At 32.9% G+C, this 24,696-nt stretch overlaps 1 protein-coding gene across 1 annotated transcript in view; it reads left to right on the forward strand.

Annotated features, from left to right (window-relative positions):
• Positions 1-24,696, forward strand: part of LOC118191999 (nephrin-like) — a 916,450-nt gene that overhangs the window by 475,184 nt on the left and 416,570 nt on the right. The window contains exon 6 of the mRNA XM_085814264.1: positions 19,841-20,008. Within this exon, the coding sequence (XP_085670390.1) occupies positions 19,841-20,008 (168 nt within the window). The remainder of the gene's footprint in view (positions 1-19,840; positions 20,009-24,696) is intronic.

Here is a 24,696-nt window from a genome sequence, read left to right on the forward strand (position 1 = left end):
TTAAATCAGTTATTTCTTACTTATTTAATATGAATATTCTGTACTGCATAGCTTATTTATTTATAAATATATTATCAAGCTATGAAGAAAAATTATAATATAAAAAATCATTATCAAATTAATTTTCTAAGCGGCAAGGCCGTATATATATATATATATGTCATAATAAAAGCAAAGGAAAGGACGGAACACTGTAGATGCTTGATTAGACCCATATTGAAGAAGAATTTTGATTGCGTAGTATTTAAAGAACTTGGCAGTCGAGGCAGTTTCAGTTCCATTTTTATTTCCAATTGATATTTGTGGCCACAATCACTTGGCACTCTAGTCGTGCCTTTCCACAGAAGATTTACATTTTTGATATTGTTGGGATAGCAAGCAAGCCAGCGAAATTACATATTAGCAGAGTAGAGGGCCAAAGCTTAAGTGCGTAGTTATGAAAGATGGAAGCACGCGAAGAGAAAAGTTTTGGTTTACAAGGACAGTTTCAGTTCTTAATTATTACGTCATCAGAGCTGCGCCGATCATAGAGTGATCTAGAAATGACGAAATGCAAAGAAGTTATTACGATTTTAGAATAGAGAGGAAGAATTAATGTTTATAGTTTAATCTATAATTTTGATTCATATATTTTTATCTTACATATTCCCCCCTTCAAAAAGAAAAAGACGTAGCGACAGAGAAGCCTTTTTAAAGAAAAAGAGTTAAAGCACAAGCAAATTTTAAAAAATATAAATAAATAATAAAATTTTGATCCTGTAAAGTATTATTTATAAATATAATTTTTTTTTAAAAAAAAAATAGATGCTTAATTTTTAGAGTCCTATTGAATTTTTCAACATTTCAGTCCAAAAGTCTTTTTGTTTGAGAGTTCACATAATCATAATTCTTCAGGGAAGGTTCTTGTTGTTAGAGAATATCACAAAATAAACTTTTACATAATCATTACTTATAATTAAATGTAATTCACAAAAATATTTATGATACTTATTTCTATACTGATAAATTATAATTTAACATCAGATTTTCAGAATTTATGGTTTCACCGTTATCATCTTTCATTTACAATTCCTTTATTTTTCCATACTGGAAGCCTCGCAATACTTCTAAACAAACATATCCATCAATAGGGCTGTCCTCTTGAGCTAACCAGTGTGTTCTCTGCACTGGTGGCCCAGGGTGCCTAGGCAGTTACTTGAAAAGACCTCCGTTCCTCGCATTAAGGTAACTGGCCTTTGAGAACTGCACTAATACATTCCATAATAAAAAAATATAATAATAATAATATAAAAAATCTACATGCATTCATAAAATGAGAGCCTCCAACATTATCTTGCATGAAGAGGGTAAAAGGAACAACTGTACAGAGGTAATTACAGGCCTCTGTTGAAGGAACCAGTACACCCTCAGCATACTATACTTAACACACAATAACCCATAAATTTTAACATGCATTTACCATAATTTCACATTACGTATCTGTAATAATTTTACTTATTTTTAACATCTTTATTTTAAGAATAATTATAAAATTCGTATTCAAAATTCTCAACAAAATTTCAAAAACATAAAAACTTATCTTAATATCCTTCCCTATGAATAATTTAAATAGCTTAAAATTCGTTACTTAATTTGCTCACACATAATTATGAAAAATTAGAAAAATTAATGAACAAGAATTTCAGATTTTCTCAAAACAAATTGCAGAAATTTTAACCAATGTTGAAATGAAAACTATAGAATTCGCAGCACATTAAATAATTTAGTTCCTGAGCTAGATTCACACGAATGTAATAATTTTTGAGCTGTTGAAAAAGCGGAAGTGCAAATAATTTTCTGTCACACATACTTGCAAACACTAACTCGGATAGACCTTGAACCCGCTGTAATGCTTAATTCCTAAACGGTAATTCACTGATGATTTCCTTTTCACTAGGCATTCGAACTTCTCAATTTATCGAGATATTACTTTCAATCTGTAAACACTACGCGTGATTATTTTTTGAAGCACTTGCAAAACACGACAGCAGAAGAATGATCTGTTATTTTTTAAACACTGAAAAAACAAATTTGATGATTCACTTCTTTCACATTATCTTGGATTTATCACAAAGCGATGATTTGAAGAGATGAATTAAATTTTCCATTGAGGTTTCAGGCTGCAGGAAACTACCCTTACCGGCTTTATTGGCGCATGTAATATTAAAAGCACAGGAAAAAGTCGGAACACTGTTGATGCGTAGTTATCCTAAATTGAAGAGGAAGTAATCTGATTGCGTCGTAAACTAATGAATGTGTTGACTTCGTAAATAAAACTTGGCAGTAGAAGCGATTTCAGTTCCATTTTTATTTCCAATTGATATTTGTGGCCACAATCACTTGGCACTCTAGTCGTGCCTTTCCACAGAAGATTTACATTTTTGATATTGTTGGGATAGCAAGCAAGCCAGCGAAATTACATACTAGCAGAGTAGAGGGCCAAAGCTTAAGTGCGTAATTATGAAAGATGGAAGCACGCGAAGAGAAAAGTTTTGGTTTACAAGGACAGTTTCAGTTCTTAATTATTACGTCATCAGAGCTGCGCCGATCATAGAGTGATCTAGAAATGACGAAATGCAAAGAAGTTATTACGATTTTAGAATAGAGAGGAAGAATTAATGTTTATAGTTTAATCTATAATTTTGATTCATATATTTTTATCTTACATATATATATATATATACGGCCTAGAATATTTTTCGTGATATCTGTAAGAACGTATATATACGTGCATATTAAAATATGTCAAAGAAATTAAGGGCATATATCAAAAGAAAGCAAATCCAGGTATGAAATACCAGGAGAGGTTTTACATTAAAATCAAAAAAATAATTTTTTCTCATAGCAGTTTTGGGAAATTTGTGCTTTCTTAGCAAAAACCCTGGCCGCTCAGAGGATTTTAATTCCAACGGTTCTTTAAATTTTTGATTTTAATTGCATACATCCTTTCTGCAAAGCTCCATATTGCATCATGTTAGATCCCGCTCTCTTTGCAGGACCTGAAATGCGAAATCATTTGTCCACCTCAGGATTAAAACAAAGACTTTCCGAGCTTATAGATACTACTACAATTGTTACGCATCACTCTTTTGCCGCTTACTTTGCCAAAGAAAGTCGCGTCTTTTCGCTAAGGTTCCTTTTCTATTATCTAAAATGCAAGTTGCATATATAGAAGCTTTTATCACGCGTAATGTTGCGCCAATTTAAGCAAAAATTTATTTCTGAATCATTATTCCTGTTCGAAATAAAAATGATGTTTTGATGGTGATGAATACTAAGCCAGTTGTGATTTTCGTTCCAATCAGATATGTGCGCAGCAGTTTTTCTCATGACTAAACAGAAAATTCGTTTATCTTCTGCGAAATCTACAACATCACAATATCACGCACAATCACACACAAATATATCTATATAATATGTATATACAATTCGCGTAGCAAATGATGAAGTAATTGTACTTTCCTCTCTTCAGCCACCTCTGTTTTGATGATTACCACTTGACAGCTTATATAATTATTAAATAGCTAAACAGGCAGTGTATTAGTGAAATGTTGTTCCAAAGGAATTCATATGTATTGTTTTTAGATGCATTTATGCAAAATTGGCTAAATTCGTAAGTTTGCTAAAACTAACAGTTCATACGATTTATTAGAATATGTATGCACTTCTACTAATCTAATGTTTTAGTGTACTGAGGAAATCTAAGGACATTAATTCAGCTATCATGTCTACCCATGAATATGCAACACAGCGTTTTCAGTATTAGACAGAATTAATCAATTTTTGTTACTTTAAATAATCTGATATGATTTTATTTCCTTAAATTTCAATGGCTTTAAAATAAATGTGCACGATTTTGCATGATTTAATACTGAGTCCGAGTTTACCTTTTTAATCATTGTATTACACAGATGCCTTATATTTTAAAAACGTTCACTGTTTTTATTGCCAGATTCGTCAGCAAAATTAAAGAAAAGTAAAATAAATCCTCCAGTATTCCAATATGAAAATCAAGAGCTGAACACAAGACTTTCGACTGAAACATTGGCTAGAGATGTTTGACAGCATAAGTTTTGTTTAAAGATGTAGAAAAATGGAGTGACGCGGATATTTTATTTTGAGATTTCGAAGTACAAAAATAGAAGAAACGCCCAATATTTATTAGATTCAACTTACGAAAAACCGCAACTCACACTTCTTCCTCCATGGTTTCCCGTGCCACTTTATGTTACTTCTGTCACGGTTGACGGCAATAACACTCGTTTCACGGCATAAGACTAACGAGTGTTGCTGAATATTTGTTGGTTTGATATGCACATTAATGAACGAGAGCGACGTTCAAACTTCATTCAGCCTGGAGGGTTTAACATTTAATATATGTTTGAAGTCTACTTGAAGAATCTAGGGCACGCTGGAGTACATAGCAAATATTAGCTTTGAGCAGAAACCGCATACGAAATGAGCGGAATAATGCATACCAAACACAGATCCGATTCTAGACGTTCTATCTTATAGTATCGATTTTTTCATTTCCACGGTTATATGACAGATGGAAACAGTCTAAGATAGCATACAAAATAAAAGAGATAGGCAATGAGTCCGCGTACATTTGTACGTAAAATGTCGTTTCGTGTGCCTTGTTTTCTAGTTGTGGCAAGTGCCCGAAGAAAGCGGAAAATATGCAGTCCCAAAAGTAATTCATAGGAGCTTTAGAGAGACGAAAATACTATCAGCATATATTGTAATTTTATCGTAAACTGCAGATGTTTTTCAGTTTAATGTTAATAATATGGAAATTAAATGTAGCTTTGTCTCTGCAGCGCGTTGAGTTTACAGGGGTTCACATTTTCCAGAATATTTTACGACAAACAAATATTTCTCTTATACACTTAAATTGTTTATGTTTACATGTTTCCTTATGCAAATATCCAGTTCAAGTCATTTTGTATAAAGAGCTAAATTCTCATGAACAGTGAAAACTGATCTGCGGGCTTTTGACAATATCTTTTTCTGCTAAACGACTACTGGCATAGGACTTATTAGAATTATTTTAGTAATTAAGAATAATGCTACTATATTATTCAATATGCTAAAATTTTTACGTATCTTCTCTTTACCTACTGTATAATCTACTTTTCGAAATACACTGTAAGCAGATCAACTCAAAAGTCTATGTGACGCCTTACAAGGACTCAAAAATGAATACAACAGGAGAAGGAAGTAAAAGCCTCTTTTATTGAACAGAATAATTACAGACGACACGTACGTACGTGCTTACACAGTCACTAACTACTTCTGGTGAGGAACTTGAAATAATATAACAGCTAAGCGTATTAAAAGCAACAAACGCAGTTCTTTTATCGACAGATGCAGTTATTATTAATTTTTAGCTGGACACATGAAATTACGCTGTCTGACTTCATTAAAATCCTTATTAGCCCAAACAGCGTTAGTCAGCAGGGCTCTTAATTTCGTTTTGGCATTTTGCGTTGGTTCACTATAAAAGCATGAATCACTTTTCAAATTGTTGCCACCAAATATTACAGCTCTGCATTTTATTTGAAGAAATAAACTAATGAAGAATCTGCATGAATGTATAGATGTTTCTCCCAGTATGAAAAAACAGCGGTGCCAAGAGACATCAAATTTTGAGTAACGTAGTCCTCCACTCGAATATGGGAATCTGGAAGCCCGAATGTGGAATTTGTTTTATCTATTTCGTATTTTATAAAACTTTAATGAATTTTTGATTAACAAATGCAATTTCAAATTGTTCCACCAATATTAACATGGCGTACATCTTCAACCACAGGTATTTTATGCGCGAGGTCTCTTTACATTTCTTACTGGTATTATGTTGGTAGCGTAGCAGCGCAAAGAGGTTTCAATGTCTAATCATATTTTGCGTCGTATCACTTTTCAAATACCCTTTTGAACACCCGTGAAAGAAACGCACCTTTGGGCGTAACATAAAATCTGAAAGCTTTCAGATTATATATTTGTTTATATATATATATGTTTCTGTAATAATTATTTGAAGCCGTTGCTATGGTAATATAAATAATATAATAATAAATGTTGTAAATAGTATGTTATTAAGTGTCGTGAACTGAGTTTGTTCTAGTCATGCACAAATATACTCACGCACATATTATATACACTGCTGGCCACCTTAAATGCAACACCCTGAAGGAAGCATGCAAATAACATGAAATTTACAACATGCATTAGCGGACGTGAGATATGCAAATGATTAGAATTTCAGCGCAGACGTACATCACGCGCGCCTGTGGCGTCACTTCAAAGCGCTATTTAAGGCTTGGAGTTTTCGACGATTTCAAGTTTGGCAATCGTGTTTTTCTTGTGTTTTTTTTTTAAAAGATCAAATATGCCTCGTAGTAAACAGCGATCATCGCTTGATCAAGTATCCGAATTTGACAGAGGAAGGATAGTGGCCTACCGAGAGTGTGGACTATCTTTTAGGGAAATCGCTAGTCGTGTTGGACGAAACCAAACAACCGTAATGCGAATATGTGGCCGTTGGAGGCAGGAGGGTACGACGGACCGACGAGTTCGATCGCATCTACTTCAGTGCACTATTTCACGTGATGACAGGAACACTGTGCGCATGGCAGTGACGGATCGCTCAATCACATCACGAACATTAAGTCTGTAACGCATCATCCAGTGTCTGCGCGTACCATTCGACGCCGTTTACAGCAGAGTGGTCTGTCCGCAAGACGTCCATTGCTTCGTCTACCCTTGACGCAGAACCACAGACGTATCCGCCGCCAATGGTGCGATGAAAGAAGTATGTGGGAGAATGGAATGAAATTGTCTTTACTGACGAGTCACGGTTCTGTCTACAACACCACGATGGTCGGAATCGAGTCTGGAGACACCGTGGAGAGAGGATGCTGAACAGCTACGTCATTTACCGCCACACTGGTCCTGCACCGGGTATTATGGTATGGTGCGGTATTGGATATCACTCCCGTACTCCTCTAATATGCATTGCCGGTACTTTAAATAGCCAGTGCTACATCTCCGAGGTGTTGGTGCCAGTTGTCCTTCCTTACCTTCAGAGCTTGCCCATAGCCATATTTCAACAGGATAATGCGCGAGCACACGTGAGACGCATTGTCCAAGGGTTCTTCGTCAATCGCCAGCTTGAATTGCTTCCCTGCCCGGCTCTTTCGCCGATAGAAAATATGGGGTCCATGGTTGCTGAACCCAGATTATATCTCAAGCCGCCACACCAGATCAACTTTGGCAACGTGCGGAATCTGCTTGGTCTGTTGTACCCCAAGAACACATCCAAAGTCTCTTTGAATCAATGCCGAGGCGTGTGGCAGCGGTGATCTCCAACAATTGGCAGCTACTCCGGCTACTGATTCTGGAAGGAACCACACTTCACAAAAGTCTATAAATTTAATCATTTGATACTTGGTCAACATGTTATCTACTAAATAAATTTTGTTGTGATATCTCTTGTCTTTCTTGGTGTTGCAATTTGGGTGGTCAGCAGTGTACGTACTGAGAAGAAGCACCCAAAAGCTGGAAATTTACGATCTCAAGAACCTTTGATCCTATAATAAAATACAGTTTACAATGAATGACAGATGTGTCGAATCCAGATCGTCCTACGAATATGGGCATGTAGGAGACCAAATCTGAAATCTGAAATTTGTTTTATTATCAATTTTATATTTTGGTAAAACTTTAACGAATTTTTGAGTAACAAACTCAACGATTTAAAAGCGAGCAATGGCAACAGTCTATGGGGAAGAAAACCTTTTTTATCTTCAGCGGGCGCGGGAATGTGTATCGGAAATTCTAAAGATATGCTCATTTTAAAATTATTTTGCGACATTGCTCTTGAATTGAATTTTATGGTTTAAGTGCAAATAACATGATGTTTAATAAATACAGGTAACACGCAAAGCGTTAAAAAAGCGCCCCTTTGGAAGTAATTTAAAATCTGAAACCTTTCGATTTTTTTTTTTTTTTTTTGTTTTGTTTTATTTTGTTAATACAAATGTTAACTCATAAAGCCTAAGGATAAAACTAAAATTTTTAAGTGTTCAATAATCTTTCTCAGACTTTTTTTGATTACTCGCATTTTCGAAAATGTTACTTATAAACTTAAATACGAGTATTAATCAGCTGAATGCGTCTACGCCACACACAGTTTTTTCTCTTCGACTTTCTGCATGATATTAACCAAGATGCTGATATCTCTGAAATATTAACTAAATTAGCAATATATAATAACTAAAGTAAACAGTTACTAAAAGGGACAATCCATGCCTTAAAATTCATTCATGTCATAATATCTTAAAAAAAACATGGAAATGGTTCGCTGAACACAAATCATAAAAATTGAATCATAATAATAAGGCTTATAACACCCAATTCATCACCCACCTAATCATTCGAGTATATTACCATTCGGAAAAAATTTAAGCTACTATTTTTTCATATTTAATCTGTTTGTTATCAATTAACAAACTAAACTAATTTAAAAGCAACTGATATATTTATTAGGAATGTTATTTTTATACTTTTTATCTGATTGATTTAAATAAAAACGCATTTCATTTGCATTCTGTAAAGCTGTTATCAAATTCAAGGATTACATTACGTATTTTTTTTCATTTTTTAAATATACAGACGATATATAATATTCTCATACTAGTCTAAGCTGGTAGTTCCCGCGAACGGGCTGGCTGCATGGGCGTTTTCGTGGTTTTCCCCATGTGTAACGTATATACGAGCCAGTTTCCCTTAGAAAGCCCTCCACAAAGGCATCCCTCCCTTTAGGCAGATAGCCCTCGTGTGCTTTGCCATAATTGAATAATCCAATAACCCAATCCATATTAGTCTAAATCTATATTTATCTAAACATCTTTCGCTATTCTATCTGGGCCATCTATATTGATCATCTCAACTGATAAACCATATTAAACTTTACAGGAACCCATTTCGGAGATTATTAAAATCTAAATCCTTTCGAATTTTTATTATTACTATTATTTGGGCTGCTTTGAGTTACTGCATATTAAAGCTCGACGGAATATGATCACAAATTTTACATTACATTGCTTCAAATACAATTTTTCACCATATTTCTTCTTTGTTTCTCAGTATCGCTTATGTGTGTAAGCTTCTGTTCGCTTATGTGTGTGCGCGGGATTTTTGCCAATACATATATTTTTGTTTGTTTCATGGTGAGGGCTATTATCAAGTCAGAGTTTTGATTTTTTCACCTGGTAAGCTCATCTAAAATCTCTGTTAAAAATGCAATCAGTGACCTTATGAATGAGATCATTAATTGTGAGTGATATGCAAACCTATTTCTTGTTAAATGATTTTAACAACTATTTGTAACATTCCGTTGCTGTAATAATTGCAAGCCATAGATATTTAGTTACCATAATACAAAATAAAAGCCTTTAAGACAATTTAATTTTTGAAACATAAATCTTATGGTTCGTTTCGAAGAGGAGAAAAACTAAAAAATTTTTATCTGGAATCATTGAAGAAATGCGCATTTAAAGTAAAACTAATTTCATTATACTTACTCTCATAATCATATCTTTAAAATTTGAATTTATAAAATTATTTCTTATCTATATGTCTGTACTCATAATAAGGCCCACCAGCGGCCGAGCGTTAAAGTCGCTGAACACTGGTAGTTCGGTCCGAGGTTCGAATCCCGCCTTTTAGGCAGATAGCCCTCGAGGCTTTGCCATAATTACAAACACACACACTGTACTCATAATTAAAGATGTTTCTTGTGAATAAACTACATTATAATAGAAAGCCGTTTCGGAATTCAAAAATGCAGGATATATTATCCCATCAATCGCTTTGCAAAACAAAATAATTTTGGGGGTAAGTAAATATTTAAAGTAGCAACGAATTATGAAAACTGAAGGAAAACTAAAGTAGGAAGAAAATATATATTTTATACCAACAGAAAATATTAATTTCTTGCATGATGTTTCCACAAAGATACGGTAATAACTTATGAGAGTTTCGTGAAATATGAAAGCTATGTTTAATTTTTATTTGTGAAATTAAAATTTGAACGTTCATTGTATCGTAACGACAGCTTTTATTACTAAATTGTTTTGAAAATAATCACAATTTTTTTTTTTTTTTCTTTTCCAAAAAGATCCAAAACGTTTCAAAAAGCATATAAATAGCTTTCAGATGACTCTCCCATTTTTACTTGAATATGATAATGAAGATATTTAATTTTAAACAACTGAAATCTGTAACATATTCAAATACTTGTCTTACAATATTCACAAAACAGAATATTTTATTAATACTTTGTCCATCTACTGATTCAATTATTTGTTGACATTATTCTTTCCAATAACAATATCAGTTTCTAATTATATTATTTCTGAAAAAATACAAGAAAAGAACATAAACTCATGCAAAGTATGTTCAGAATCATAGTCACTAGCAAAACAACTTTTTACTTTATACGCACAGCAAATACATGATAATAATATTGATTGTCTGCTTAAAAGCAACAAAATAAACAAGGTGGTATACAATACAATCCATCATTTTATTTTTGGCAAACATATACAAGTGATCCATCATTATTGACGTTTCTTTAAAATAGTCAACGAAATTTTACATTTCACAACTTTCTTCTGCGTATGGGCCCACCAGCGGCCGAGCGGTAAAGACGCTGAACACTGGTAGTTCGGTCTGAGGTTCGAATCCCGCGGACGGGCTGGCTGCATGGGCGTTTTCGTGGTTTTCCCCATGTGTAACGTGTATACGAGCCAGTTTCCCTTAGAAAGTCCTCCACGAAAGGCATTCCTCCCTTTAGGCAGATAGCCCTCGTGTGCTTTGCCATAATTAAATACACCACCACACACCACTTCTGCGTATGTTTCTCATCGGTTATTTTTATATTTTTCTACTTTAATAGCATAAAACATGATACATCGGAATTTAATCTGAATTATTGAATATGGTAGTAAATTCTATTTTAATGTTATAAGTAATATATCACTTTTATTCGGAACCTGAATTTAATGTTACATGTAATGCATCAATTTTAATCGATATAAATACTAGCAGGGACAAGTCATATCGATATAGTATATGATTATTTATTTGAATTGCTATTTTAGCTTATAATGATCTCTCTGCATCAAATGGGTGTGTTTTATTCAAGTACAGCAAGTAATTGAAATTTGCTGAAAAACAGCATGTCTCTATCAGTATATTTCGTGTATTTGTCGTACGTTTTCAGTTGAAATTTATTAAAATACAGGTTTTTATTTTGAATAAAGATTATTACTAATATATTATTGCTATTAACAAAATTTATCAAATTAAATTGTACTTTTCATTATCTTTCTTCATCAAAGGGTTAAACCTCGGTCCCACCAGCGACCGAGCAAAAAAGTCGCTGATAGTGCGGTCCTGGTTCAAATCCCAAAGTAGGACTGGCTGCATGGGCGTTTTCGTCGTTTTCCCCAAGCATAACGTCTATACAGTCAGGTTCCCTTAAAACGTCTTCCACAAAGTCATCCCTCCGCTTAGGCAGATAGCCCGTGAGTGCTTTGTCATTTTTTAATAAACCAAACAAACCTAGTAATTCGTTCTCACGTTTGTTTTCAAAGACTGAATATAGTCTCAATATAAAATATTTTCGATCTTTTCGTTGCTTAAGTAAAAGAAGAGACAGTTATGAAAAAAAAAAATTTGCAAGTAAATATCTCTGTAGAGAAGCGGTTTTAAATCTGTTTTGCATTATGCACTTATTTCAGTACTTCTCACCCCACTTCTTCCTTTCTAAAACTCGTAAAATATATGTCACGTATTAAGATTTAGATTATTTTTAAAGATGATTAAAACTTAAACAAGAAAAATGTGGAGAAAATCCTGATTAATACCCAAAACTTGAATAAAAGCAGTTTTATATTAATAAACTAAATCTAAATACTTAATGGATAAAAGTTGACAACATTACCCCCTGAAACTATAATTTCCCACACCCAGAGAGGAATTCCTTCCTGATTGAGCATGTGTAACCTGTATACGAGCCAATTTCACTTAGAAAGTCCTTCACAAAGGAATCCCTCTCTTTAGGCAGATAGCCCTAATGGGTTCATTATAAACTAAACAAAACAAAACCTCCCTGATTGAGAACCCCTGCTCTAGTTGATTTGTTTTGGCTTATTTGATCACGGCAAAGCATACTAGGGTTATATGCTTAAGGGGAGGTATGTCTTCGGGAAGAATTTTCGAAAGAAAACTAGTTCGTATACACTTTACACATGGGGAAACCACGAAAACGCCCATGCAGCCAGCCCGTTCGTCTGAAACCGAACCCAGGTTGGAACTACCAGTATTTAGCTACGTAACCGCTCTTCCGCTGGTGGCTCGCCGCTGCTATAGAGTATGCTTTCACAATTCTTTAAGTAACCAGCCTCATAATGTTTTAACAAATTTAATATGATTAAGTCCTTACACGTAAAATTCGAAAGGAGTGATCATTAATTCATTAATTTATGTTAATTAGGTTTCGGAGACATTAGGTATTTTTTGGAAGCAGGCAGGATGAAAACCTATCAACGCCTTCGCCGGGAATCGAACCGCGGATCTCTCAATTACGCGCTGAGCGTGCAGACCACTATACCACGAAGGCTCGCTAAAAAGGCGAGAGAAATACCTTATAAGGTATATTATTCATATTCGTTTTTATTCTTGAATTTTAATCCCAAATACATATAATCTGAGTGTAGAAAGTGAAGAAGTCCTTGCAGTTTCTGCAAGATAAGTATAATGTGATATGAGCTCGAAGAAACAAAAATATCACTGAAGCAGAAAGCAGTGTTGTATTTTAACTTTTCATTTATTGCGAAACTTTCCAATGCAAATGCGGCAAGTTCAAAATTTCAAATGTTTTGTTTGGTGCTTATAGAAAAAGAAAACAAGAAACACCAAAGATACTCATATTTGTCTTCAGATATTAATTTGAAGACAGAGTGAGAACAATAAAAGTTAAACACGAAATAAGAAACGACAAATATTAATCTAAGAAAAAAGTATTAATAAAATCTATAGATATTCGATCACAGATAACATATGTTTTCCATTATTACCATTGTCCATGTACACCTTCATTCGATCGCCAAGAAGACAAAGTTGCAAAACAGTTTGGGGTATTTCTTTCTTTCCATTGACGCTTTCCTCTATTCACACTCTACTGGGATTATACTCTGGATCATAAACTTAACATTTGGCGGCCAGTTACTGACAGCTGTAGCTCCAGAACATTGCAACGGAAAATCCGAATGGTGTACAAAATGGGTTTATATTCTAATATTGTGCCACAACTTCCATCCGAATGTGATTTCGTCGACCCACATGAATTGCATAAATACGTCTCAGAAGTTTCATGAATAGTATGAGAAGATGTCACAGATTAAAAGAAGACTTGCAACTGGGCAGTTGCCGTTCGATGATGTTGGCAGGAATGGGTAAGCCCTGTCAATACAGGACTTCAAGGAGGTTGTGGGCTACTGAGAGTGACTGCAGAACGCAAGGCAATCAGAGTTGATAGCTTCTGATGCGTCATTGTCTGTGAACCAACGTGTAACCGAGACACCAGTGACTGCAATAATCATTTATTGCCGACACAACGAGCGGGGTCTGAGATCACGGTGTCCACCGCAACAACAGCCCATCTCCGTTGCATTATGCCAGACATGTTTGCAGTGGTGACGGGAGCATTCAACCTGAGATCTCACGGACTATAGAATTATTTCCAGCGATGATTCCTGCTTCTAACTGAGCCCCGATGACCAGTGAAGACAGAGATGGGATACTCACATGACTGTCGCCTGCAACAGAGCTCGGCCAACCAGGAGTTATTGTACGTGGTTACCTTTCTACTTGACACTCCGCCCCCGTGTAATGGTCATCCGTACGTGGTACGACATACCACTCACGGCTCGCCTTTCTACTGCTGGTCATTAAGCTTCTCCAAAACTTCCGTAGTCGGCGCGATCGCCAAATCTCTCCCCCAAAGAGCACGTTTGGGCTCGAAGGCGTCTTATACAGCTTGTGCTATATTCAGTCAATAAGAATCTATTTCCATCGTGAAATCCTGTAGGACTGGATCGCAAATGTTGCGTGAATGGAAAACGTGATACCATATTTTCGTGCATCGCCAGTGCAAGTCACATTGCAGAAGTTGTAAATTTCGTCCTATAAAAAACTGCAAAAGAAGCATCTCTTTCTGATACCTAGGTTGCCGGTAGTTGATTAAGGTTATTGTAACTATTCGGACTCTTAATAGTGGTTCCGCATGATATGCTTAAAAATATCTCCAAAAGTCGACAATACATTTAATACTATCTCGAGCATTAATTATTTCTCTCTGAGTATTGCGTTCATAATGTTATATCGAATAATATTATAGAAAACTGAGTAACAAAAACAACTCAGCATAGACAAAAATATAATAAAAAAAGAATTTATACGTTGAAAAATGGTGGAACTATAATTTAAAGCGGAAAGAAATGAAATTTTGTTATTTAAAATACATTTTGTTTATCTTAAATTTTCAAATAAATACAAACTTACTCTTCATTCCGCTTTAGAAATTTTTCCCGCAAAATTGAAATTTTCAATTAATTCTTTAATTTGCATGAAACCTGTGGTTTATTTTTATTTGTTTATTGTTGGTTTATCACAAGCTATATATCCCTGATTCCTGAGAGAAAATATTGCGTAAGTTACAGAAAAATCGCTCAGAACATGAAATCACGCAAATATTTCGTGACTGATGTCTGTTTATTTTACCGTTAATAATTGGATAGAGGAGCAATAATTTATAACTTGGATGTTTTCCAGTACATCTTTTCTTACACGCAAAATACTATTGCTTAGTGCCAGATACTCTAACAGTAAAATTGTTACATTTAATACTTTTCATAATTTACTATTTTCAGTTTCTCAACATTTCATTTTAAATTTCTATTTTCGTGAAATCTATTAATGGTATTTTCTTGCACATTTTATAAAATTATTCTTTATTATTTGTAAATAATATTCTGAAAAGAATAATATTTAGTATGTGCAATGATTACAATTATTTCAAACTCTAAATCATATATACATTGATAAAGTTCAAAGTAAGACAATAAATAATGTTTGGTCGAGATAAAATTCGTATTTTTGTCACGCTTGCAGCTACTTGTTAAAAATAAAAACATAAGTCTTAAAGCTTCCGGATTTTATATTACGCCCAAAGGGAATTTCTTATCGTTTTGTGTGTTACTTTTATTTATTAAATATCATGTTCTTCGCACTTAAACCATAAAATTAAACTCAACAGCAATATCACAAAATAATTTAAAAACAGCATATCTTTAGAATTTCTGATATACAGTCTCGCATGCTGGAGATATTTTTTTTCTCTACAGTGTTGCCATTGCTCGCTTTGAAATCGTTGACTTTGTTAATCAAAAATTCGTCAAAATATGTAATCGACAATAAACCAGTTTTCAAATCAGGGCTTCCAAATGCCAATATTCGGTGGCATATTACGTTATTCAAAATCTGATGGCTCTTGGTACCGTTGTTTTATCACACTGCCAGAAACATACATACATTTATGCAGATCCTTCATTATTTAATTTCTTTAAAAGTAATACAGGGCTCTAATATTTGGTGGTATAAATTTAAAAAGTGAATCAACAAAAAATGCCAAAAAGGAATTAATAGCTCTTCTGAGCTAAAAATCTGAAGTGTACAGATTGGTGCGTTACCTTTATTTATTAAATATCATCTTTGCATTAAAATCATAAAATTCAGTTCAACAGGAATATCGCGTAATAATTTTAAAATGAGCATATCTTTAGAAATGAAATATGAAATAAGATAATAAAATAAATTATAAATTCCACATTTGGGCTTCCAGATGTCCATATTTGAGTTCAAAATTTGATGTCACTGCGTACCGTTGTTTTTTGACAGTGCGAGTAACATACATACATTCATACAGATTCTTCATTATTTAATTTCTTTAAATATAATGCAGGACTCTAATATTTGGTGTCAACCATTTGAAAAGTGAAATGCCGCTTTATAGAGGACGACGCAAAATGCCAAAACGAAATTAAGAACCCTTCTCAGCAAATTGCCCTTTTTGGGCTAATAATTTACATTTTTTACACAAATCACGAAACGAAGAAAATTTTGCAAAATGAATACTGTAATTTAATCCCTTAGTGATTTAGTTCTATAAATGATTTATTACCTGTATTTATCCCTAATATCATTCCTTACACATTCATTAAGCAGCGTCAAATTTAGCGACTTGTAAATTTTCTAACCGTTTTAAATCCCATCCTTTTTTTGAATAGTAATGAAATAATGCACAACAATAGAGGATAAATTAAAAGTACTTGAAAAACCTATGCCATGACTAAAATTCCTAACTCTGCGAAACACTAGTGAGAATTAATACGTTAGAAATTAGCGTATTAACTTACTGCGTAAGCTTGGCCAAGAATAATGTGTAACTTCCCCCCTTTAAATTTATCTATTTTCTGCTCTGATCGAAAGAAAAACTATTCTATTCTGGAGAATAAACTAAAATTTCGTTTATTAATATAAATGCGTTGTATGATTAAATATGTTTAAACATAAATGAAGAGTTTAATAAGTGTTATACAATAAGGTATTCGGTCTTAATTTTTAAAAAAATGTGTGTTAAACACTAAATGATGTATCTTTTGTTTGAACGAACAGTTTTTAACTTAATAACTTAAGACCAAACACATCGATTATTTTGTTAATATATTAAAATAAATTCCAGCTTTTTTGTTTGAATAAAAATATTCGTGAGAATTCTTTTATAGGAGTAACGAAAAGAGGTTTTTTTACTTCTCTTACGTGCTTAAAATTAATTCAGTTCGTCTTCAAATATGAAATGATTATTATTAGTATTATATTATTAATTTTATTTTTGTAATGTTTGTTTACTACACGAAAATTACTATTAGGTGTGAACTTCACCTGGATTAAACGCTGTCAGAAATGTTTCAATGTATTTGAACTAAATTGTTAATAGTAATAACAATAAAATGTTATCTGGTTTTAATCTGCTGTATTCTAAAAGAGTTATATTAATTTCCAGTAAAGCTTACATAAATAACTTAGCACGCTTTCAATATTTTTTAAATCTTAAAGCATTATCTGAAAAACAATTTTAATCAAATTTTGTCTAATGTTCACTTATATAATATGTAGGTGCGAATACATATGGATTCTCAATATGTACAATACTGCTAAAAGTTGAGCAAATTTCTTAGACTGCAGTGTCATGTGCAATGCATAACAATGGTCTTACAACCCAAATTGGCAAATTTTGGAGCAAACTTAATTATTTGTGAGTGTATAATATCCATGTGGCATGGGGGCAATTAAAATACAAACGTGACTTGAAGTTTGGTAATAGGCAAATAAGCATGAGGAACCTTCAAATCAGACCCTTTGGTTATTCTTCATCAAAGCAGCGACGGAGCTTTCCCTTTCTCACAGCTGTAATTCTGTCGTCTTCTGTGGTGTACCCTGAAAAAACCTTCTCGGTGATGAAATTGTTAATGGCCCATAGGTATTGTCCTTTCACGATGAATGCGTTAAGTTGCGATTGTCTGGTTATTTCGAACAACAACATATATATAACTATGCAGTCACTAACAAATATTGGTATGATTTTACTGAATTTCAAACACATCATAAAGAAGTACATCTTTCATCAAAATGTAACGTATTCTGACCTACAGTTTTTTTACTTTGCTAGCAGTGAGCACATTTAGAGACACTGGAATGAGTAACTCTCTTATATTTATTTCTTTAAAGAAATTTCTGCACTTCTTTCTACTCTCTAATTAAAGTATATTTAACTCTAAATTTCTTGCTTCCTCTAGCAGAGAGCTAAATCAAATATGGCTATCATTTCGATAGATTAAACGAACTGAAATATTGCCACGTACGGGGTACCAAGAATCTGAAAGCATAATTTTCAAGACAAATAATTACAAAATAAGTTGAAAGAGTCTGCAGAATGCGTTGAAAAGGGGGCAGAAGTCTGAATGATTTTTATAGGAAAGTGCGCTGTGAGTATAGTGATCTTGACTGAGTTCTGATGCATTTCAAGCACGCCTTCTAAGGGTTTATAATATTCATTTTCCAATATGCTGCAATTCACGTGATAACTTCTTTCAAATGCTTTTCAATATTAAGTTACATATTGTGTCTTCTGTTTCATTACCTACAAATAATTCAGTATAATGATGTTGCAGATGGGAATCTGAGACATCACTCAGTAATATTATTGAGCAATTATGATTTTTGAATAAATCATTGTCAAATACCGCATGTATAATACGTAATGGTTATATCGCTTTTTATCCTTATTTATATTAGAAATTTATTACTAGTTATATCGGTTTTTGAAGTTACTTTGCTCTCTGCGCATTACACTTTCGCATATGTCTTCATTAACACCAGTTCAAACTGCTTTATATATTGTGCTAATAATGAATAAAGATATATCGCCATATTTTAATATTTCAGTTTAATTACATTCGTAAAAGTACCGAAATTTTTATTCATCTGTAATATTTTTTTAGAATACTGTGGAAATATCCTGTGTACAATACCTTAAGGCAAAAATATTTGGCATCTTGTAGTTACACTTTGATCTTTCTTACCAGTACAGGGTACTAATTGCAGCAATTTCGATAAATTTTTAGAAAAACTTTGAATTCATTAAAAATTTTCCTTTATTCAAAATAGAAAGTGACTTTCTGATACACGTACCCTATGGTAAAGCTATTGGTGCATGGTACTCTGTGGTAAAGCGATTAACCATAAAGGGATTCTATAGTTAATTGTTTTACCTGTGGTACCTTAGAGTACCACAGAGGCACTCTGTAGTATGGTAAAGAGATTAACCATGGAGAGACTTTATGGTTAATTGTTTTACCTATGATACTCTATGGTAAAGTGATTATTGCTATTTACTCAAGCATTGATTTGAAACGTAAATCTTAATTATGGGACATGATTCTGTAACTTAATTGTAGGATTGCTAGATTCGCATTTTATGATTTTATGATTATGTCTTAGTGGCTGATCGAATCGTTTTGAGTGCTATGTTTCTTCATCATACTTGCATTCAAATGAAAAGCATAATAAATTAAAACATCTGTTTTGTCTGTTATTTTTAAATAATTTAGGATACTTTCTCCCTTTACTAGAGTCTCTGATTTTAATATGAAATAAAAGTTCCGTCTAATTGGCAAAATTTCAGTATTTAATAATTTTAACTATGTTGCATTTTGCATCATAGCTGCTGTGTTACTGGGTTATGGCTATGTTATTTGGTAGTTAAAATATTTCATACGTTGAAATTAACACGGAAATTTCAAGCTTAATTGTGCAGGGAATTTTTTAATCGGTTAGCTGTACAAACGACTTGCTTCATCATACTTTCATCAATGGTATTTGAAACAGCTTTAGCACGATTCGTACTAAATATGCACTTTTTAAGTTCAGAAAAAGGTATAAGTCTTTAAAGAAGAAAATATCTTGTTTTATTTACATTCTCATTTCCAAAATTGGAACCTATTATAATAATTTCAAATATATTCCTATTTTGTTTTCTTTCTACAAGTTCTCATTTTCCTATTCTTCTTGATAACTTTTATATTATCTTCTAAACTTTTATTTTTCCTTTCAGGTTCATTTCACCCAAGAGAAGAAACAACAAACGGTAGAGTACATACAACACTTAGCACAATTACAGTCTATGTTATTATGGATGACAATGGTGCTTCATACACATGCGAAGCCATTCACAGAGCTTTGACACATCCCCTACGAGCCAAGATATCAATTGATGTTTTGTGTAAGCTCTTCTTTTTATGATATATAAAATAATATTTTAGAAATATTTTATTCATTTTATTTGATGATAATTTGCCTTTTAGATATCAATACTTTCCGTTCCTGCTTGTCATGTCTGTTCTTAGATACTTAATGAAAAAATGAAATAGTTATAAAATAAAAGAAAGTTAAAAGGGCTAACGCAAATGAAGTTAAATATAAGAGATCATTATTTAAATACCATACTAGACTTCGTTAAATTACTAAATGACGGCCTTATGTATAAGATAACTTTAATGAACGTTCCTGAACCTGTGATCCGCGGACATACAAGGAATTCTCAAAGCCTTCTCTAGTGGTTCTCCCAGATTTTCAAAGAAGGCAAATATTATCAAGTTAATTACGAATTTTAAATTTTACTTTAATTAAGAATAAATATAAATTTTCTTCTAATAATATAGTTAATTAATACCATTAAATTAAATGAGTTTTAATTAATCGTATTTTAAAAATACAAGTGTACTGGACATAACATATTTTAAAAACTGTTTTCGAAGGGAAATAAGGTTAAGGTGTCCATGAAACATTTTAATTTAGAATAGTGGTCCCCACTTTAGGAATACTGACCTTAATTATTTGAAATGTTGTGCGAGAAAAAGGCGTGCTTGCATACAAACTGTCAATTTTTTAAAAATATTATTAAACGTATTCAAAAAGAAATTTAAATAATAGTGTATAGACCAGCACTTTTAGCAAATATGTTTTCTTTTAATATAACATTTAAGAAACCTAAGCTATCCCATAGATTTCTTTAGAACACACGAAAGAATTTTGATTAAAATGTCTTCTTATATATTCAGCATAGTACTGTCTGTATAGTTAATACATATGTTTTCATTTTATTTAATGTACTCAGTGCGTGTACAATATTACAAATGATCAGAATCAATAGATAAGACTGTAAATGATACCTAACAGTACGTCTTCAGAAAAAAATGTATGTATCTGGCGTTAAGAGATCATACCTTCTGTAATAATATGAGTTATCCTTCGGCTTAACGTATTAAGAGTTGATAAATGATAAAAGAGTTAAGAGGTCAAACAGAACAGATGATGGTATTAAGCATCAACCTATTAGGCGATAAAGAAAATGTAGGGATGTTTTTGCGCCAAAAGTACATTTATTCAGGTCAGTGGGAAATATTGAAGTAATGTAAAGGTCAAGACGTTCAAGGGAAATATGAAATCCATCATATCTTACTGAAGTAGCTATTGCGTTTTTGAGTATATACTGAACGCTTATTGACGACTAGAATTCCAGATGTGTATTATGTATATAGTGTATATGTATATATAAGAAAGTATGAATGAAAATCAATTAATGCATAACGGTGATGGATCAGGATTGATTCTAATAAGATTCTTTTATTTTAATATATAATTTTACTGCATTTATTTCGCTTCATATAAAATCTGAAGATTACAGGACTCTTCGAATCAATAATTAGAATGATTGTTAAAATAACCATATAATATCAGGTTGACGCATGAAAAAATAACATTACGCATTTTAATTTGTATTCTTAGAATTTTCCGAAGTCAGGAAATTTTATAAATCCACGATGCTCTCACCGGAATTCTAACATCAGAAATCCTGATTGCTAGCTGATGATGCTAAAAAATCGCACCAAAGCATGCGGTAAGGAGGGAAAAAATATCTTGAAATATCTTATACATTGTAGTAAATGAAAACCTTAGACGCAAAAATGAGCACAAAAAATACAAGTATGTTATCGTTAAGCGCAATTTCTTTAGAACTTAGCTTTGTATTATCTAAGCGTAGTCATTGCAGTAGTGAAAGAGGCAGAAGGGTAGTAACTTAATACGGAAATATAGTGTTTGAGTACGACTTCCACATCGAAGCACTTCAACCTCTTTCTACACTTCCTATACTTCTACCTCATTCATCAGAACAATGCAACACTATACATAGACTAAGCACCAAAGAAACTATACGCAGTGATAAAGTAGTTGGTTTCTTGAACTAATTATTGTGTTGGATCTCTTCATTCTTTTCTTGTATGTTAATTATTTTTAAATAAATCGTCATTTAAAAATGTTTTTTTTTTCACTTTAAAATTTAATATTTTATATTACCTGAAAAAAAAAGACAGATTAAAATAATCTCATTCAATAAGTCAAAATATTGTTGTAATAATCAATAAGTCAAAATATTTATTGCGTAACACGAGTTAGTGGATTTGGAGTGATTGATGACAACACTTGATGAAGAATCAAAAGACAATTTATACGTCAGTATTACAGAGGGCAGTTCCAAAGACGCTTTAAATGTAGTCGAAAAACTACGACAAACACGCTGAAAATATTGAACAACACAAACTTCAGGCTATCAGGCTATAGCGGTGAAGACAGTTTCATAGCAAAGCACTAAATTACAGCTCCCGACTCAATCGATCGCTCTCGAGTTAATCTCTGAGCTCAGGACACTACTACTGAACTCAACAACTCTCGATACTCTCGTATAGGCAGGATATCTATAGTTTTTGACCTGCTCTCGCAAAAACCGATAAGAATTCGCTCTAGAATGTTCTCGTTCTGTCTATGGCATACCAAATGAGCGATTTCTTGCCAAATCGGGAAACCCTAAGCTCGCTTTACGAAGAAGCTATCTTACCGCAGCTGGTCGTAACAATATATTCAATTCTACAATAGTAGATAGCTTCAGAACATAAAAGGTAACTTTAGGAAGGAAGTACGAATACGTTTTCTTTAAAATAACAATATTCGCTTCAGATTAGCTAATTATCTTCAATATAACTGTAAAGCTAACAAGATAAACAGCTATAGTATTACATTAATAAGTTAACCCTGCAGTGCTCGCGTGGCATATTGTTACGTTAAAGGACGCGCATATTTTTGCTGTACTAATATATATTTCGGTTATTCAACTCAAATTTATAAATTCAAAGGGATTATTGAAATAACATACATATATTTGTGGTATCCTATTACAAACGCAAATAACAAAACTTCAGTTTACAGTGAAACTTAATTTTATTCAACTTAACTCAAATACAAATGAAAAATACAAGTAAAATTGTCTGATTTAGTAAGTTGCACAAACTAGCAATCAACGCATATTTCCTGAGCATTTTCTAAACATAAAAATGTATTTGTACTTGGTGTAGTTGTTCTTGAAACGGCCACATTCATGACATCTGTGCCTTTTAGTATTTCAAGCCTCTATTGTAAGTTGAACTGTACCCTCATCTGGGAGAATGCTCTGAATATCCTGCTTGAGGTTTCTAGGTAATGATGAACATTGAGAACGTCTACGCAAGGAATCATAAGCTACCCTAAAGATTTAAAAGCTCACTGCGCCTGGTGCTGATTAATAAGTCATTTACACGATATATTATTTGAGCATTTATAGCTGTTACATTCATCATACTATAAAATATGACCATAGGGCATCTGTTCGTTTTCCTGGAGACATCGTAAGTGCTGCACAACTGGTCAACAGTATCAACTCCTGATTTAGTTGCGTTATAAAAGGTTATCATTTGGGCTTGTTTTTTTCACATGATTCATCAATTACATCATTATGATGCATAGAGGAGAGAATCAGAACCACCTTATTTTCCTTAGTTACATAAGAGATTAGAGTCTTTCTGAAACCCAAACAATGATGTTCCTACTTCCCGATTATTTGTATGTGTAAACTCTGGAGGAATTTCACTCTTATTCTTTCTCATAGTCCCAACCAAGTTTCTCAAGTAAGATTATTTTGAAGCAAAAAATCGGTATTGTCGATCCTCAAACAATATGAAAGGAACCTAAATCGTTTTTCAGACATTATTAGATGGCATAACTCAACACCCATTTTATCAGAGGACCATATCTCCTTGGTATTTGCATGATTGTCCTTTATAGAAGCACAAATGTCTAATACGCCTAGAAGGGCTTTTATTTCAATTATGTCGGTCAAATGGGCATCCCTTTTCCAAGAATAATTTTATTGTACCGTGGGCATCTTTTCATTTGTGAACGTTTCGTTTTTGAACTATATTAGATAGCATGCCATTGTCAAAAAATTATGCCCAACATTGCTCCGGCTTTTGAGCATTTTTTACGCGACACCTTTCACTCCTGGTAAATGAGTGACTGTCTATTATATGACTATCTGACTATTATGTTGCTGAGTGACTATATTTTTTATTTTTAGGTGGGCAAACTTTTGATTTTGATGATTTATTCCTGCCTTGGAAATAATTATCGGCAATATAATCATTACTCGCTATCATTGGAGTTTTTCTTGCTCGATGTCTGTGTTTTCGTCTCTTGTTTCCACACTATCTTCTTCTGTATCACTATAATCATCAAACTCGTCACCTGATTCATATTCTTCCATCAGCATACGTAGTACTATTTCTCTGTCACGTTCATATGCCATGTTGAATTTTTTCTGAGAAGTCATCTTGAATCTAAAGGTCAGAAAATAAATAATAAAAACAAATGTTAACCATAAAAATTATAAATACCAAAATAAATACATTCTTTTTACATTAAAAATTAAATATATTCACAAACAATTTCTTTCACCTATCGCTAAAATAAAATAAAAAAATAAAAAAAAAAAAAAACACTACTAGGGACAGCTGTTGATAATATAAATTAAAAATACTAGAA

The sequence above is a fragment of the Stegodyphus dumicola genome, chromosome 1 (assembly GCF_044657685.1).
Source record: "Stegodyphus dumicola isolate Sdum_Otavi_A_Nest chromosome 1, ASM4465768v1".
NCBI lineage: Eukaryota > Metazoa > Arthropoda > Arachnida > Araneae > Eresidae > Stegodyphus > Stegodyphus dumicola.